Source organism: Anomaloglossus baeobatrachus, chromosome 8, assembly GCF_048569485.1.
Source record: "Anomaloglossus baeobatrachus isolate aAnoBae1 chromosome 8, aAnoBae1.hap1, whole genome shotgun sequence".
In the NCBI taxonomy this organism is placed as follows: domain Eukaryota; kingdom Metazoa; phylum Chordata; class Amphibia; order Anura; family Aromobatidae; genus Anomaloglossus; species Anomaloglossus baeobatrachus.
The window spans coordinates 231,216,878-231,232,803 of record NC_134360.1 but is presented as its reverse complement, the minus strand read 5'-3'; the positions used below and the strand labels follow the sequence as shown (position 1 = coordinate 231,232,803).

Sequence of the window (15,926 nt, the reverse complement as noted above, 5' to 3'; positions counted from 1 at the left end):
CTACTACTACACAAAAAGTAATTTTTACATCAGTTTTGGTAAAGTTTTCTGGAGTCAGATATTTTTTAACCCCTTCACGACCGCGGGCAGTAAAATTACGTCCTATTTTAACGTGACTTAACGACCAGGGACGTAATTTTACTGCCTAAACTTCATTTGATTGCCGTGGCCATAGCAACGGCTTTCAAATGATGTCCCCTGCTGTTTCTTACAGCAGGGGACCTTTGCTTGACCCTAGGGGGGGCGGCATCGCCACCCCCTATCGACGATCGATGTGATTGGCTGTTCAAATCTGAACCGCCAACCACATCGATCGCACTAATTTCGGCAAAAATAATGCCCGAATTAGTGCGATCCTGTGAGATCCAGCTATGAGATGCCGCAGCTGCTGCAGCATATCATAGGTGGACCTCAAACATGTCTCCCCCAGCCCCTGCAGCACTGATTGGAGCGATCGTGCTATGACGCGCAATCGCTCCAATCAGTGTGCAGTGGGGCGGTGTGATTTGCCCGTGGCCGCCCTCCCCAGGCCTGTACTGCTCTGGGGACCCTCCCCCAACATGTCTGCAGCGTGCAGTGGCTGGTACTTGTGGTACCACGCCACCGCCGCTGCTGCCGCCGCCGCCGCCCTAGCTGTCACCGCTGCTGCACGTGAGTACTGTGCTCACTTTGCAGCCAGCCCGTGCGCGCTCCCGTGGTGCCCCTGCGCGCTCCCGTGGTGCCCCTGCGCGCTGCCATGGTAGCCCCTGCCGTGCCCCCCCCGCGATCTGCTCCCCCCAACCCCCCCCCCCCCCCCCCCGACATCCCGATCTGCTCCCCCCGCGATCTGACTGCCTCCCCCATTATCTCTGTTCTGCAGCTCCCTCTCCGGTCTCCCCCTCTGCTCTCACCCCCCCCCTCTGCTCTCACCCCCCCCCCCTCTGCTCTCACCCCCCCCCTCTGCTCTCAACCCCCCCTCTGCTCTCACCCCCCCCTCTCCCCCTCTGCTCTCCCCCGACGTCCTCTTACCTGTCTTCACCGGCCTGATCACATCTGCGTCCATCGCTGGGTCCTTCCTGGGCATTCTGCTGATCTGCCTGCTGCTCCTGTAAAGCTGTCCATCTCTCTGCCATCTATTCCTCTGCAGCTCTTCTGGTCAGTGTTCCTCCTGCTAGTCCTCTGGGTACTGTGAGTATAACTTTTTTTTTTTTTTTCCGTATCCCCTGTCCATTTTTACACCTCATCTGTCCGTGCGTCCCGCCAAGCGCTGATCAGGGATGCAGATAACGGATCGGCATCCCTGCTCAATTTTTGGCGTGACTTTTTTTTTTTTTTCCGTATCCCCGACGCTTTTTGTATCGCATCCGTCCGTGCGTCCCGCCAAGCGCTGAACAGGGATGCAGATAACGGATCGGCATCCCTGCTCAATTTTTGGCGTGACTTTTTTTTCCGTATCCCCGACGCTTTTTGTATCGCATCCGTCTGTGCGTCCCGCCAAGCGCTGATCAGGGATGCAGATAACGGATCGGCATCCCTGCTCAATTTTTGGCGTGACTTTTTTTTTTCCGTATCCCCGACGCTTTTTGTATCACATCCATCCGTGCGTCCCGCCAAGCGCTGATCAGGGATGCACATAACGGATCGGCATCCATGGTCAATTTTTGGCGTGACTTTTTTCCATATTTGCGACGCTTTTTGTATCGCATCCGTCCGTGCATCCCGCCAAGCGCTGATCAGGGATGCACATAACGGATCTGCATCCATGGTCAATTTTTGGCGTGACTTTTTTTTTTTTTACGTATCCCCGACGCTTTTTTTTATCGCATCCGACCGTGCGTCCTGCAGCGGCCGATCAGTGCACTGCGTCTGTGCGTTTGAAAAGTCAAATGGCGCTCCTTCTCTTCTGAGCCCCGCCATGCGCTCAAACAATTGATTTCCACCACATATGAGGTATCTGCGTACTCAGGAGAAAATGCACAATACATTTTATGGTGCATTTTTTCCTGTTACCCTTGTGAAAAAAAAAGCTACCTAGTTGAAGCAACCGTTTTGTGGTAAAAAAAAAAAATTTTTCTTTTCACGGCTCAACGCTATAAACTTCTGTGAAGCCCCCAGGTGTTCAAAGTGCACATCAAACATCTAGAAAAATTATTTGAGGGCTCTAGTTTCCAAAATGGTGTCACTTGTGGGGGAGCTCCACTGTTTAGGCACCATAGGGGGTCTCCAAACGTGACATGGCGTCCGCTAATGATTCAAACCAATTTTGCTGTCAAATGGCGCTCCTTCTCTTCTGAGCCCCGCCATGCGCCCAAACAATTACTTTCCACCACATATGAGGTATCTGCGTACTCAGGAGAAATTGCACAATACATTTTATGGTGCATTTTTTCCTGTTACCCTTGTGAAAAAAAAAGCTACCTAGTTGAAGCAACTGTTTTGTGGTAAAAAAAAAAATTTTTCTTTTCACGGCTCAACGCTATAAACTTCTGTGAAGCCCCCAGGTGTTCAAAGTGCACATCAAACATCTAGAAAAATTTTTTGAGGGCTCTAGTTTCCAAAATGGTGTCACTTGTGGGGGAGCTCCACTGTTTAGGCACCATAGGGGGTCTCCAAACGTGACATGGCGTCCGCTAATGATTCCAACCAATTTTGCTGTCAAATGGCGCTCCTTCTCTTCTGAGCCCCGCCATGCGCCCAAACAATTACTTTCCACCACATATGAGGTATCTGCGTACTCAGGAGAAATTGCACAATACATTTTATGGTGCATTTTTTCCTGTTACCCTTGTGAAAAAAAAAGCTACCTAGTTGAAGCAACTGTTTTGTGGTAAAAAAAAAAATTTTTCTTTTCACGGCTCAACGCTATAAACTTCTGTGAAGCCCCCAGGTGTTCAAAGTGCACATCAAACATCTAGAAAAATTTTTTGAGGGCTCTAGTTTCCAAAATGGTGTCACTTGTGGGGGAGCTCCACTGTTTAGGCACCATAGGGGGTCTCCAAACGTGACATGGCGTCCGCTAATGATTCCAACCAATTTTGCTGTCAAATGGCGCTCCTTCTCTTCTGAGCCCCGCCATGCGCCCAAACAATTACTTTCCACCACATATGAGGTATCTGCGTACTCAGGAGAAAATGCACAATACATTTTATGGTGCATTTTTTCCTGATAGCCTTGTGAAAAAAAAAGCTACCTAGTTGAAGCAACCGTTTTGTGGTAAAAAAAATTTTTTTTCTTTTCACGGCTCAACGCTATAAACTTCTGTGAAGCCCCCAGGGGTTCAAAGTGCTCACCAAACATCTAGAACAATTATTTGAGGGCTCTAGTTTCCAAAATGGGGTCACTTGTGGGGGAGCTCCATTGTTTAGGCACCTCAGGGGGTCTTCAAACCCGACATGGCGTCCGCTAACAGGTGCAGCTAATTTTGCACTCAAAAATTCAAATGGCGCTCCTTGCCTTCCGAGCACTGCTGTGTGTCCAAACATTTGATTTCCACCACATATGAGGTATCTGCGTACTCAGGAGAAAATGCACAATACATTTTATGGTGCATTTTTTCCTGTTACCCTTGTGAAAAAAAAAGCTACCTAGTTGAAGCAACCGTTTTGTGGTAAAAAAAATTTTTTTTCTTTTCACGGCTCAACGCTATAAACTTATGTGAAGCCCCCAGGGGTTCAAAGTGCTCACCAAACATCTAGAAAAATTATTTGAGGGCTCTAGTTTCCAAAATGGGGTCACTTGTGGGGGAGCTCCATTGGTTAGGCACCTCAGGGGGTCTTCAAACCCGACATGGCGTCTGCTAATGAGTGCAGCTAATTTTGCGTTCAAAAATTCAAATGGCGCTCCTTCCCTTCCGAGCTCTGCCGTGCGCCCAAACAATTGATTTTTACCACATATGGGGTATCAGCGTACTCAGGAGAACATGCACAATAAATTGTATTGTGTACTTTCTCTTTTCTCCCTTGTAAAAATGAAAATTTTATGGCTAAAGTAACATTTTTGTGTTAAAAAGTAAAATTTTCATTTTTTCCTTCCACATTGCTTTGGTTCCTGTGAAGCACCTAAAGGGTTAATAAACTTATTGGATGTGGTTTTGAGCAGTGTGAGGGGTGTAGTTTTTAGAATGGGGTCACTTTTGGGTATTTTCTGTCACCTAGGCCTCTCAAAGTCACCTCAAATGTAATGTGGTCCCTAAAAAAATTATTTTGTAAATTTTGTTGGAAAAATGAGAATTTGCTGATGACCTTTGACCCCTTCTAACTTCCTAACGGAAAAAAAATTTGTTTCGAAAATTGCGCTGATGTAAAGTACACAAGTGGGAAATGTTATTTAGTAACTATTTTGTGTGACATATCTCACAGATTTATGGGCATAAATTTTCAAAGTTTGAAAATTGCGAAATTTTCAAAATTTTCGCCAAATTTCCTAAATTTTCACAAATAAACGCAAAAAATATCGGCCTAAATTTACCACTGACATGAAGTACAATATGTCACGAAAAAACAATCTCAGAATCGCCAGGATCCGTTGAAGCGTTCAAGAGTTATAACCTGTCAAAGTGACACTGGTCAGAATTGCAAAAAATGGCCCGGTCATTAGGGTGTTTTAGTGGCCGGGGGTGAAGGGGTTAATTTCCGTTGAGTAGGTTATGGATTGGACAAATAATGCAAAAACATATTGTACACTTTTTTTATGAATTTTATTGCCCTTGTAGGGGTTTTTTTTTTCCTACTTTAGGGTATGTGTTTACTCTGTGTTCTTGGTTTGACAAAAAAAACTGCACCCTCTGGCAAACTTTGACAACTGTAAACACTGCGTTTGAAAAAAAAAAACACGGTAAAAAAATGCATGAGTTTTTGTTGCGTTTTTATTAATGCAGAGAAAAAAAATATGATAGATTATATGGAGTAGATAGAACATATAGAATAGATAATAAGAAAGAACAGAGAATAGATAGAAATAATAACAAAATAGCTCAATAGAGCGATAGCTTGGCCAGCTGTGTTTTTTTTCTTTTTAGTAAAAAAAAATGACGTGGGCTCCCCCCAGTTTTTCATATCTAGCACAGGAACAGCAGCATCTGTAGGTTGCAACCCTCAGCTGTCTGCTGTACCTTGTCTGGGTATGAAAAATAGAGGGGATCCCACGCTTTTTTTTTAAAATGATTTGATTTATTTTTTAGAAAAAAAAAGATAAGTGGGGTCCTCCCCCATTTTTCTACAACCAGCCAAGGTACAGCAGACAAATGGGGATTGATATTATTAGGGTGGGAAGGGCCATCGTTATTTGGCACTTTCCAGCTTAATAATAGCAGCCCGCAGCCGCCCCAGAAGTGGCACATCCATAAGATATGCCAATTCTGGCACATCCATAAGATATGGCCAATTCTGGCCATTCTTCCCATTGCCCTGGTGTGGTGGCAATCGGGGTAATAAAGAGTTAATAACAGCCCACAGCTGCTACTAAGGCCTAGCTTAGTGATGGCAGGTGTCTGAGACACCCCCATGACTAATCTGTAAGTGAAAGTAAATAAACACAAACATGCAAAAAATCCTTTATTTGAAATAAAAGACAAAAAAGCACCCTCTTTCACCACCTTATTAACCCCCCAAACTCCCTTCAGGTCCGACGTAATCCATATCCCGTCCCACGACGCTTCCAGCACTGCTACATTTGACGCTCACAGCGAGCGCCATAGAACAAGCCTGCCCGCTGCGAGCTCCACGCAGCAGCTGAAGTGATTCACGCGATCAGCGGTGCCGTCACTCAGGTGATTTACGGTCACAGGTGAGTCCTCCACATGTGACTGCAAATCAGACCGTGACTGAAGTAAGCCGCAAGTGGAGGACTCACCTGAGTGACAGCACCGCTGATCAGTTTAGTCGCGGCCTGAACCTCAGAGCTGTGTTACTGCAGCGACACGCCGTACTGCGGGGCCCGCAGCTGTGACGTCGGGTTCACCTGAGTTCATTCTGATCGCGAGGCTCTATCTGCACTCACAGCTGGCATTCATGCAGAGCTGAATCGCCGTGGGACCTTGTGTGGATTACCTCGGACCTGGAGGGTTGTTTGGGGGTTAATAAAGTGGTAAAAGAGGGTGCTTTTTATTTAATTTCATATAAAGGGTTTTTTGGCTGTTTGTGGTTATTTACTATTACTTACAGATTAGTAATGTGGGGTGTCTCATAGATGCCTGACATCACAAACCTAGGGCTTAGTGGCTGCCATTAACCCCTGGATACCCTGATTACACTGCACTAGGGTAATCGGGAAAAGCCGAGTAAAGTCCTGTGACTGTCGCTTCTATTGGATGGAGCCATTCTAGGCGGCTGCTGGCTGATATTTTTAGGCTGGGGGGCTTCCAATAACGTGTGTCTTACCAGCCTGAGAATACTAGCCCTCAGCTGTGAGGCTTTATCTTGGCTGGGTATCAAAATTGGGGGGGACTGCACGCGGTTTATTTTCTTTTTTTTTTTTTTATTTATTTTCCTGTACAATATAGACCCGCACACCGGCGGCTGTGATTGGTTGCAGTCAGACAGCTATGACTCAGCATAGGGACGTGCCTGACAGCAACCAATCACAGACTGGGGAAGCAGTGAATATGTATGAGTCTAATGAGCGGGTGAAGTGAATATGTAATGAGACTAATAAGCAGTGTGACAGCCGCGCCGGTGATTGGTATGAAGTGGAGAGAGAGAGATTTTCACTCCTGCAATGTTTTTTTTAAATTCTGGAACAAAATGGATGACCAGCGTTTTTTCTGTCAAGAATGCAGGTACATCGCATACAAAACGCAACCCATTTGTTACATGTGTTTTGCCCTCCATTTTTCATCCCCTCATTGAGTTCTATGGGTGACAAAACGTGACAAAAACGCAGAAAGAATGAACACGCTGCTTTTTTGTCAAAGATTTTGACAAATATTTGACAAATAAAACGCTGACATAAAAACTGCAACGTGCGCATGGAAATTCAGATTTCTCATAGACTTTGCTGGGGAAGCATAAGCATGCAGTTTGTCATTGACACAGTGCAGTTTAAAACGCGTCAAAAACTTGAAAAAAAAAAAATAACGCAGCATGCGCACCTAGCCTTACAACACTTACTAATGTTAAATGAGACACTGAAAAACTAAACTTAATTATTGGGTGTCGTAATGCGGGCCCCTCAAAGCAATCAGCTACAGTGTATGCTGAATTTCGAAACCCACCAACTCATGTTCAGTTTTTCTTTTGGGTCACACCAGAAAAAAATGATATTTCTGGTTAAAATCCGTGCACTGTCCATGTAATGTATGGGCACGGTGAGCCCTCCAGAGTGCAAGCCAGAGATAGAAAGGCCTTTTATAGTGACCCCTTTTCTTAAGTGTGCTGTACACACCCTCCCCAGGTCCTGCTCTGAGCCTGCACCACTGCCGTGGTTTCTGTTGTTTGTCTACAATGCTGACATCACGTTGACAGTGTTGCAACCATCGGTGAACTCAACGGCACAGCCCGAGTTCACGACATGAGCCACTGGGTGCATCGCTATCAATGTGAAGTTTGTACTGTTTATGATAAGAACCTGCAGCAGCAATGGAGCCTCAACACTGGACCCAGGGCGGGTGAGTAAAGCACAGTTTGTTTTTTAACCTGGGGACACGTGTTCTGAAAAATGGAGAACCCCTTTATAAAGAAGGAAGTCTCAAGGTCAGGGTATCCCCTACGAAGTGTTCTGGCCAACTTGAGCCATCCATATGATTGGTCTCCATGTAATTCTTCATTTTATGCACACTAACAGCTCTAAATTTTCAAAATGAGTTTTCTAAGCAAATGACCCTTTAGTCCAGAAAGTATAACTACATTTAAAAAAAACAACAAACTTTTGGTGTGCGGGTGCTGAGACCCTTTTCTTTTTCGACAGCAAAAGAGCATAAGGGGGCAGCCGAGCGCCAATCTCCACCATCGCTAAATAGAAAGTCTATGACGACCATCTTCAGTGTTGAGGTAGAGCCATGCTTCTGATCTTTCATTATAATGAACCATGGAGGTTATTCACTGCCCAGAAACCCACAAATCAAATCAAATCTGCGGACTTGGAAACGTGTTTTGTTTTTTTTTTTACTTTTTTGAAATACTTTTTTACCTTATAAAATATATATCATTTGTCCAATTCATCCTGATACTTTGTTGAAAGAGGTAGAAGAAGAAAAAAAAATCCCCGTAAGTGTGAACCTAGCCTTACACACTCTACCTTGCTGTGCCTTGATCGGTTTGTGCTGCGTAGCCATATCTGCATACATGGAACCCAAAAATGTGTATAAGATTATTATTGAAGTGACACAGATCACAATCGGGGCCCGTCCGTGTTATATGGACATGTACTGTCTGTGTGTATTATGGATCGCACACAGAGAACACACATGTACCCATTACAGCCAGTGTGCAAGTGCACAAGGCCGTTTTTCCACACTGACCGATGATCTGCGTGAACAAAATGGCAATATACTGGTCTGATTTATATACCAGACTAGTTCATGTAGATATCAGGCCGCTTCTGCCCTTGGATGATGAGCACCCGGAGCTAGTTAGATCTGCAGGCGACTGACCCAAGTTTTATTACTACCGTCTGAGTCCGTTTGCTATCAATGTGTGTAGGGGGCTGCGCATGGATCAATATTAGTCTATGTGCTATTTTCCACATGGCCCTCAGAGCTGGATAGACTTGTGGCATGCTCTAGTCTGCCCTGAATTACATTAGGCACCGTCCGGCTCCCGTCTGCTGTGTGGATGAGCACATGGCTCAGTCACTCAATTTTTGCAGACATGACTGATCTGCAAAGTTCAGCGCTCGTCTGGACTTAGGGCGGCTTTGCACACTACGACATCGCAGGTGCGATGTCGGTGGGGTCAAATTGAAAGTGACGCACATCCGGCATCGCATGCGACATCGTACTGTGTAAAGCCTAGATGATACGATTAACGAGCGCAAAATCGTCGTAATCGTATCATCGGTGTAGCGTCGGCGTAATCCATAATTACGCTGACGCGACGGTCCGATGTTGTTCCTCGTTCCTGCGGCAGCACACATCGCTGTGTGTGAAGCCGCAGGAGCGAGGAACATCTCCTACCGGCTTCCGTAGGATATGCGGAAGGAAGGAGGTGGGCAGGATGTTTACATCCTGCTAATCTCCGCCCCTCCGCCGCTATTGGCCGCCTGCCGTGTGACGTCGCTATGACGCCGCACGACCCGCCCCCTTAGGAAGGAGGCGGGTTGCCGGCCAGAGCGACGGTCGCAGGGCAGGTGAGTGCATGTGAAGCTGCCGTAGCGATAATTTTCGCTACGCCACCTATCACACGATATCGTACCTGCAACGGGGGCGGGGACTATCGCGTGCGACATCGCAGCATCGGCTTGCGATGTCGCAACGTGCAAAGCCCGCCTTGGCCTTATTCTCAATAAAATGACTTTTCGTCTTCCCAAACATACTTCTTAAGGGATTTTCCAAACACAGGAAAGGGGGAAAGCTTTAACAAATAGTTTTAAGAAATTCTCCTTTCAGTGGAATGACATTTTAATAGAAGAGCAACAGCTTTGTATATCCTCACGGCAGCCGCAGCTTCACACCTCAAAGAACATTTTTTAAGACTAATTTAAAAGACCTATTTTGTAATAGTCAGGCCAAAAGAAAAGCAAATTGACAATAATAATCTGAGCTCAGTGTATGAAATGGTTGGATGAGTCCCAGACCTCCATGTGAAGGGAACGCGATCTTTCTCGAAGGTGCACTTATGTAAGGCTGAATACTGACCACACCAGAGGATATCAGTGATTTGACATCTGTTTACATCATGTATTATGCCCTGAGATCTTTTTCTGCTCACATCACTCTTTAAGGCTATGTGCGCACTTACCGGATTTTGCCGCGGATTTTCCGCGGATTTGCTGCATGTTTCGCTGCAGAAAATGTTCATAACATCTCTGCAGTGAATCACCAGCAAATCCTATGGAGAAAAAAAATCCTGTGCGCACTGGGCAGAATTTGACAGCTGCATGTTTTGCTGCGGAAATCCCGCAGCAAAAACAAGTGCATGTCACTTCTTTTCCGCAGGTAGCTGCGGGTTTTCCCTAATCTAATGTAAAAATCACGCAGGGAACAGCTTGCGGAAAAACCGCACCAAATCCGCACCAATTCCGCACCAAATCCGCAACAAAACGCGACAATCCGCATGCGGATTTGGGTGCGGATTTGATGCGGATTTTTTCCGCAGGTGATAAGATCTTTGAGAGCCTGCGGAATTTACGCAAGGAAATTTCATTTCCCAGTGCGCACATAGCCTTATAGTATTCCTTGCTACTGCCAACCTTAAGGCCCCGTTACACGCTACGATTTATCTGACGATCTCAGTAGCGATGTGACACGCCCAGATCGTAGTTACTATTTGCCGATATTGCTCATAGGTCGTTTATTAGCGGTCACACGTACACATCTCACAAACGACGCAACATTGTTCAGCGATATATTGTTTGACCAAGGCGGTTGTGTGGATGTTGTTCGTCGTTGGTAGGTGTCAAACGTAGCAATATGTCTGCTGCGTTCCAAACGACAAACAATATTTTGAAACTGAACGACGTGTCAACGATCAACGATTTTCAATCTATTTGCGATCCTTCGGAGTCGCACGTAGGTGTCACGCGCAACGACGTCGCTAACGATGACGGAAGTGCGTCACGGAAACCGTGACCCCCGACAACATATTGTCAGATAAATCGTAGCGTGTAACGGGGCCTTAAGTCTTAGTGGTTTTCGGCAGTAATGTTGATTTCTCTGACCTTTTTGGCCTGTGGAGCCTTATTGCTTTTGTATCAGCCGTACATGGGTGCAGCCATGCTGTTTAATTTCATTTACATAGAAAAATTATTATGATCGACACGTTGCCATTGTCCGCACGGTTTGCTAGCATCGCTGGCGAGGGGCATGATAATGCTTAACTGGCTGCTTTGGCATTTTGCTTTTACAGTATAGCAAGAACCCCAACTCTTCCTCACCTGTTCCTTTCCAGCTCTATCCAAATTTTCTTGCTCTGCCTATTTTTTTTTTTTTCTTTTTTCAGTTTGTTACTTAAAAAGCAAGTTGTAGAAGAGAATCAAAGTACTTCATAAGATTTTGCAAAAAAATTGTCTATCACAAATACAGTTTGGGAGGGTGGATGGGCGGGTCCTGCATCGTCATTGATTAGCTCTTTATCAGTTCTTGCGGCAGCCAAATTTACAAAATTACAAGGAGTAAAAAAGGAGTTTTTATAGGTATAAAAAATTGCTTAAGCTAAATTCAGACATCCGTAAAACACGGTCCCAGTTTGGACCGTGTTGTCCGGAGGAGCTGAGGGCCTCCTGACCTGAATCTTATGCCTATCAAACTGTTGAGATCGGGTCATGAGACCTATTTCTATTCTGACATCACGTCCACACGTAGATTATGTTCTGCAGACGTCTGTTTTTGGCTTTAGAGTTGCGAGCGTGTTCCATGCATGGCTATAAGATGATTATTAGGGATCTATACAAGACCTGGCAAATGGAATGTATAAAAAATGAGAACATGATAACCATCGAGCCTTCACTTTATTTTGAAAAGATGTTTTGGGATTTGTTTTTTTTTTTTTTTGTATATTTACCTTAATATCATATTCTTCCAGTCATCAGTTCCTTACATGAATTTTCAGCTGTGAAACAGATCATGGCACAAATATCCATATTTTCTCTGAAGCAAAAGGAAACTGTCATGCAATTGTAACTTACAGATTAGCCATTTTTCCGGGTGCTTGTATTATGGAGGACAAGGTGAAATGTATATCAAAATGTGCAAACGAATGTGACCGCAGTGTGCATCCATATTGTGCATATATTCAGGTGTAGTCCTTATATATGATCTTCTGTCATCAGGTCACATTGGTGGGCTAAAGCAGGGGCTGCCTAAACTGTGCATTAACGGGGTATACCTATCTTATAAAGTGAAGGGCTATACTATTAAAACTGGGTCTTTGGATTATAGGGCGTTGTCTGACCTCACTCACTTTTGCATCGGGAGGTGGGTGACGTCCATTATTTTTCGTCTACACCAGGACATGTACATGATCAGCATTTCTCATGCAATTGTCCTATTCATGGCAGAGTTGTGAAGACGTATAATCATCAGCACCGCTCACCTCTAGATGCTGGGGTGTCACCAGACAACCCCTTTAATAGATATAGCTTTTTAGGTATCTACCTGGAGCACCCGCATAGCCTATAACAATCAATTATAAGACCACACCAAACTAGATGTCATTGCAGTTTTTGGCTACTTTGCGGATATTTTTCATAGGTTTTTTAGATTTCTGTATATGTATAGTAAGAGAACTTTTTGGATTACTCTGTGTTTCAGTTCCTCCGCTATTTATCTGCTGTCCGTGAATGGAAACACAAGTGACTGAAAACTTTACAGACCCAATAGTCCTCACAGCTGAGAGATGATTTTACGTATAGTCTGGTCTTTTCTTTAGTGACATATGGGTGCAAAACCTTTACGATAAAGAGACCAGACCGAATAATGATCAACGCCTCGAAATGTGGTGCTGGAAAAGATGTTATCACTACCATGGATGGCAAGAAGAACCAACAAATCAATTTTGTAAGAAATCAAACCAGACCTGTCATTCGAAGCAGGGATCACAAAGATACGACTTGCCTACTTTGGATACATCATACGAAGAGAGTGATCACTGGAGAAGGACTTAATGGTCTGAAAAAGAAAAGGAACAAGGTGAAAAGGAAGACCAGCAATGATTACTATCAAGATAATGGTGGAGAAGACCCTGGTGGACCTGTCTAGGCTGAGAAGACCCTGGTGGATGTATCTAGATGGAGAAGACCCTGGTGAACCTATCTAGGTGTAGAAGACCCTGGTGGACCTTTTCTAGGTGTAGAAGAACCTGGTGGACCTATCTAGGTTTAGAAGACCCTGGTGGACGTATCTAGGCGGAGAAGACCCTGGTGGATGTATCTAGGCTGCACAAGATCTTCCTACAGAGCGTTCATCAATCAAGTTGCCATCACTCAAGATTAAGCTGAAGGCTGTTAAACAATAAAAAAGTATCTAGTTTAGATGACTTTTAGCTCACAAAGTTTTTTAGACTGAATATAATTTCTAAAATTTTGCTGAGAGGACTGGGTCTGTATTAATTTTCGGTCTTGTCTTTGTATCTAAACAAAATTGTTCCCTTTCGCTGATATGCAAGCTCTCAAAAGGGTGAGGATTTGAGTTTCTAATGCATGTAAACTGGAATACCCCTTTAATTTCTAATCTTGCTGTTGATGAAAATTCGTGAACATGTTGTTTGTTTGAATTAAATATTTGCTTTGGGGCATACTGTATTTATATAGTGTGTATTATATTTGCCGCGGTTTTGTGCGTCTTGTTTGCAACTTTATATTATTACACCCATAACAAGAGATCAGCTGCCCCTTGTCTTGCAGGATCTTCACGAGGACCAAGCCCCCTAACCATGGGGGCCCAGGATACCCTGCCGGTGGCAGCCGCCTTCACAGAGACGGTGAACGCTTACTTCAAAGGGGCCGATACCAATAAGTGAGTACGTCTGTGTAACATGATGTTGTCCAATAGAAGGATCGAATGACTCCTGTCTCATGCCAAACCTGTAATCAGATCTCTCCTGTTTTCCTCTTTCCATTTGGGTCATATCGGTCAAAAGGGCATAGAGCTGTATCAATGTCGGTGGAGAAAAGATGTGGAAGACGATAGTGCGGCCATATCCATGGGGTTGCCACTATTTAGATATTCTTGTCTCACACTGCTTCCTTTATTGAAACCTTTCTGTTCTTTATCAGCTGCAAAAAAGTAATGGGGGAGAAGGTTAATTCATGGAGAGAAAAAAACATTTCCATGATAAAATGTTTGTCACAATTTCTCTATCAGTCTGCTTTCACACTACGTTTTTTTAACATGCGTCCTGAACGTTTTTTTTAAAGCAAAAACGGATCGAGTGCAAATTCGTTTTCATTTCAATGCATTTGCAATGGACTCGCGTCAACATGCGTTCACATGCGTTTGCGTGCGTTATAGTGAGGATCCAGCGAGTTGCAGTTTTTTAACATTTTTCAAAAACGCTACTTGTAGCGTTTTTGAGCTGCGTCCAAATACTGCAAATTGCTGGATCCTGACTATACTGCATGCAAACGCATGTGAACGCTGGCATGCTGATAGACAGGATCCTGCTTGCTCTACTGAGTATGCACAGAAACCAGCCTCGGGTGATCAGTCCCTCTCTCCCCCTCCCTCTCTCCCCCCTCCCTCTCTCCCCCCTCTCTCCCCCCTCCCTCTCTGTCTCTCCCCCCCTCTGTCTCTCTCCCCCTCCCTCTCTCTGTCTCTCCCCCTCCCTCTCTCTCCCCCGCCTGAGAGCTGCGGACACTCGTAACCAAGGTAAATATCGGGTAACCAAGCAAAGCGCTTCTCTTAGTTACCCGATGTTTACGTTGGTTACGTGTGCAGGGAGCAGGCAGCCCGGCACCTAGCAGCTGCGGATGCTCGTAACCAAGGTAAATATCGGGTATCCAAGCAAGTTACCCAATGTTTACCTTGGTTACGAGCCTCCGCAGCTGTCAGAAGCCGGATCCCAGTCTATCACGTTCAGTTCCACTGACTCCCGATCACATGACTCAAATGCCCGCCCATAAACTTAGTGACAGGATCCTGCAAAATAACACATGCGTTTGCATGCAATTTTTTGCTGTAAAAGCAGGATCCGCTTTTACAGCAAAAAAACGTTCATGATGCATGTTAAAACAACGTAGTGTGAAAGCAGCCTTAAGTGAAAGGAATTCATAAAAGTCCCAGCGATTTCACCTCTGTCTTACCTGGAAGGTGTTTACAAGACAATTCTTCAGACTTACAAGCAGTGTAGATTTTAGGGAAAAAAAATGTTGATTTTTATCATTTGTTTCTAATATTACAGTTCCTACATTTCAGAGAAAAATATACATGGCTAAACTCACACAGCCGGGCTCTGATTGCTGCCTGTTGTTTGGGAAGAAAGGAATCAGGTGGCTGGTTTCCTTACAAGATAGCAGTAGTGAGGAGGAGGGGGTTGTACCCAGATTTGTGGAAAGGAGAGCAAATGTTTCTACAGGGTCATAAAAGGCAGCCAAAACATGCTATAAAAAAGGAGGTGAGCACATGAAGAGGAAATGAGTGCAGGATAGAAGCTGTGCCTTATCTATAAGCTAATGAAGACACAGACCTCACATCCAGCCTTTATTCCTGGGAGGGACACTCCCACTAGTGAAGAAATCTGATACTTGGATTAGGTTGTAAATTGTATATTAAGCCTCCTTCAACCTCCATGTCTCTGGTCCAGGTTGTGATTCTCATGTATACTAATTAAAGTCAATAGAGATCTTCACACCTCGGTGTATTCACCCTGCCAGGTGGCCCTGTGAAACGCCTGCTTTCCCGGGTGAGTTACACGGATACAAGTCAGTTTTTTCCAGCAACACGGGTCAAATACAGACATCACACGGATGGCATCTGTGTGACAGGAACCAGAAAAAAACAGATATTATTGTAATAAATGTTTATGTGTAAAAGATGTGCAAAGCTATAAAAATGGATGATAAATAGGATAGATAGAATAGATAGATGAATAGATATATAGATAGCTTGTACAGCTATTTAGCAGAATTAATTACTAATTTTATTTTTAAAAAAATGATGTGGGGTTCCCCCGAATTTTCATAACTGGCACAGGTGCGGCAGGAGCTGAGGGCTGCAACCCTCAGCTGTCCCTTGGCTGGTTTTGAAAAATAGAGGGGATCCCACTCTGATTTTTTTTTTAAATTATTTGATCAAATAATTTAAAAAAAAAAACCTCAAAAAAAAAACTGAGTAGGGTCCACAGCATTGTTTCAAAACC

The 15,926-nt window shown here is 44.5% G+C and overlaps 1 protein-coding gene across 1 annotated transcript in view; it reads left to right on the top strand.

The window, feature by feature from the left end:
- Positions 1-15,926, top strand: part of SGIP1 (SH3GL interacting endocytic adaptor 1) — a 145,710-nt gene that overhangs the window by 97,512 nt on the left and 32,272 nt on the right. Inside the window, exon 19 of the mRNA XM_075320341.1 lies at positions 13,474-13,585. Coding sequence (XP_075176456.1) covers positions 13,474-13,585 — 112 coding nt within the window. The remainder of the gene's footprint in view (positions 1-13,473; positions 13,586-15,926) is intronic.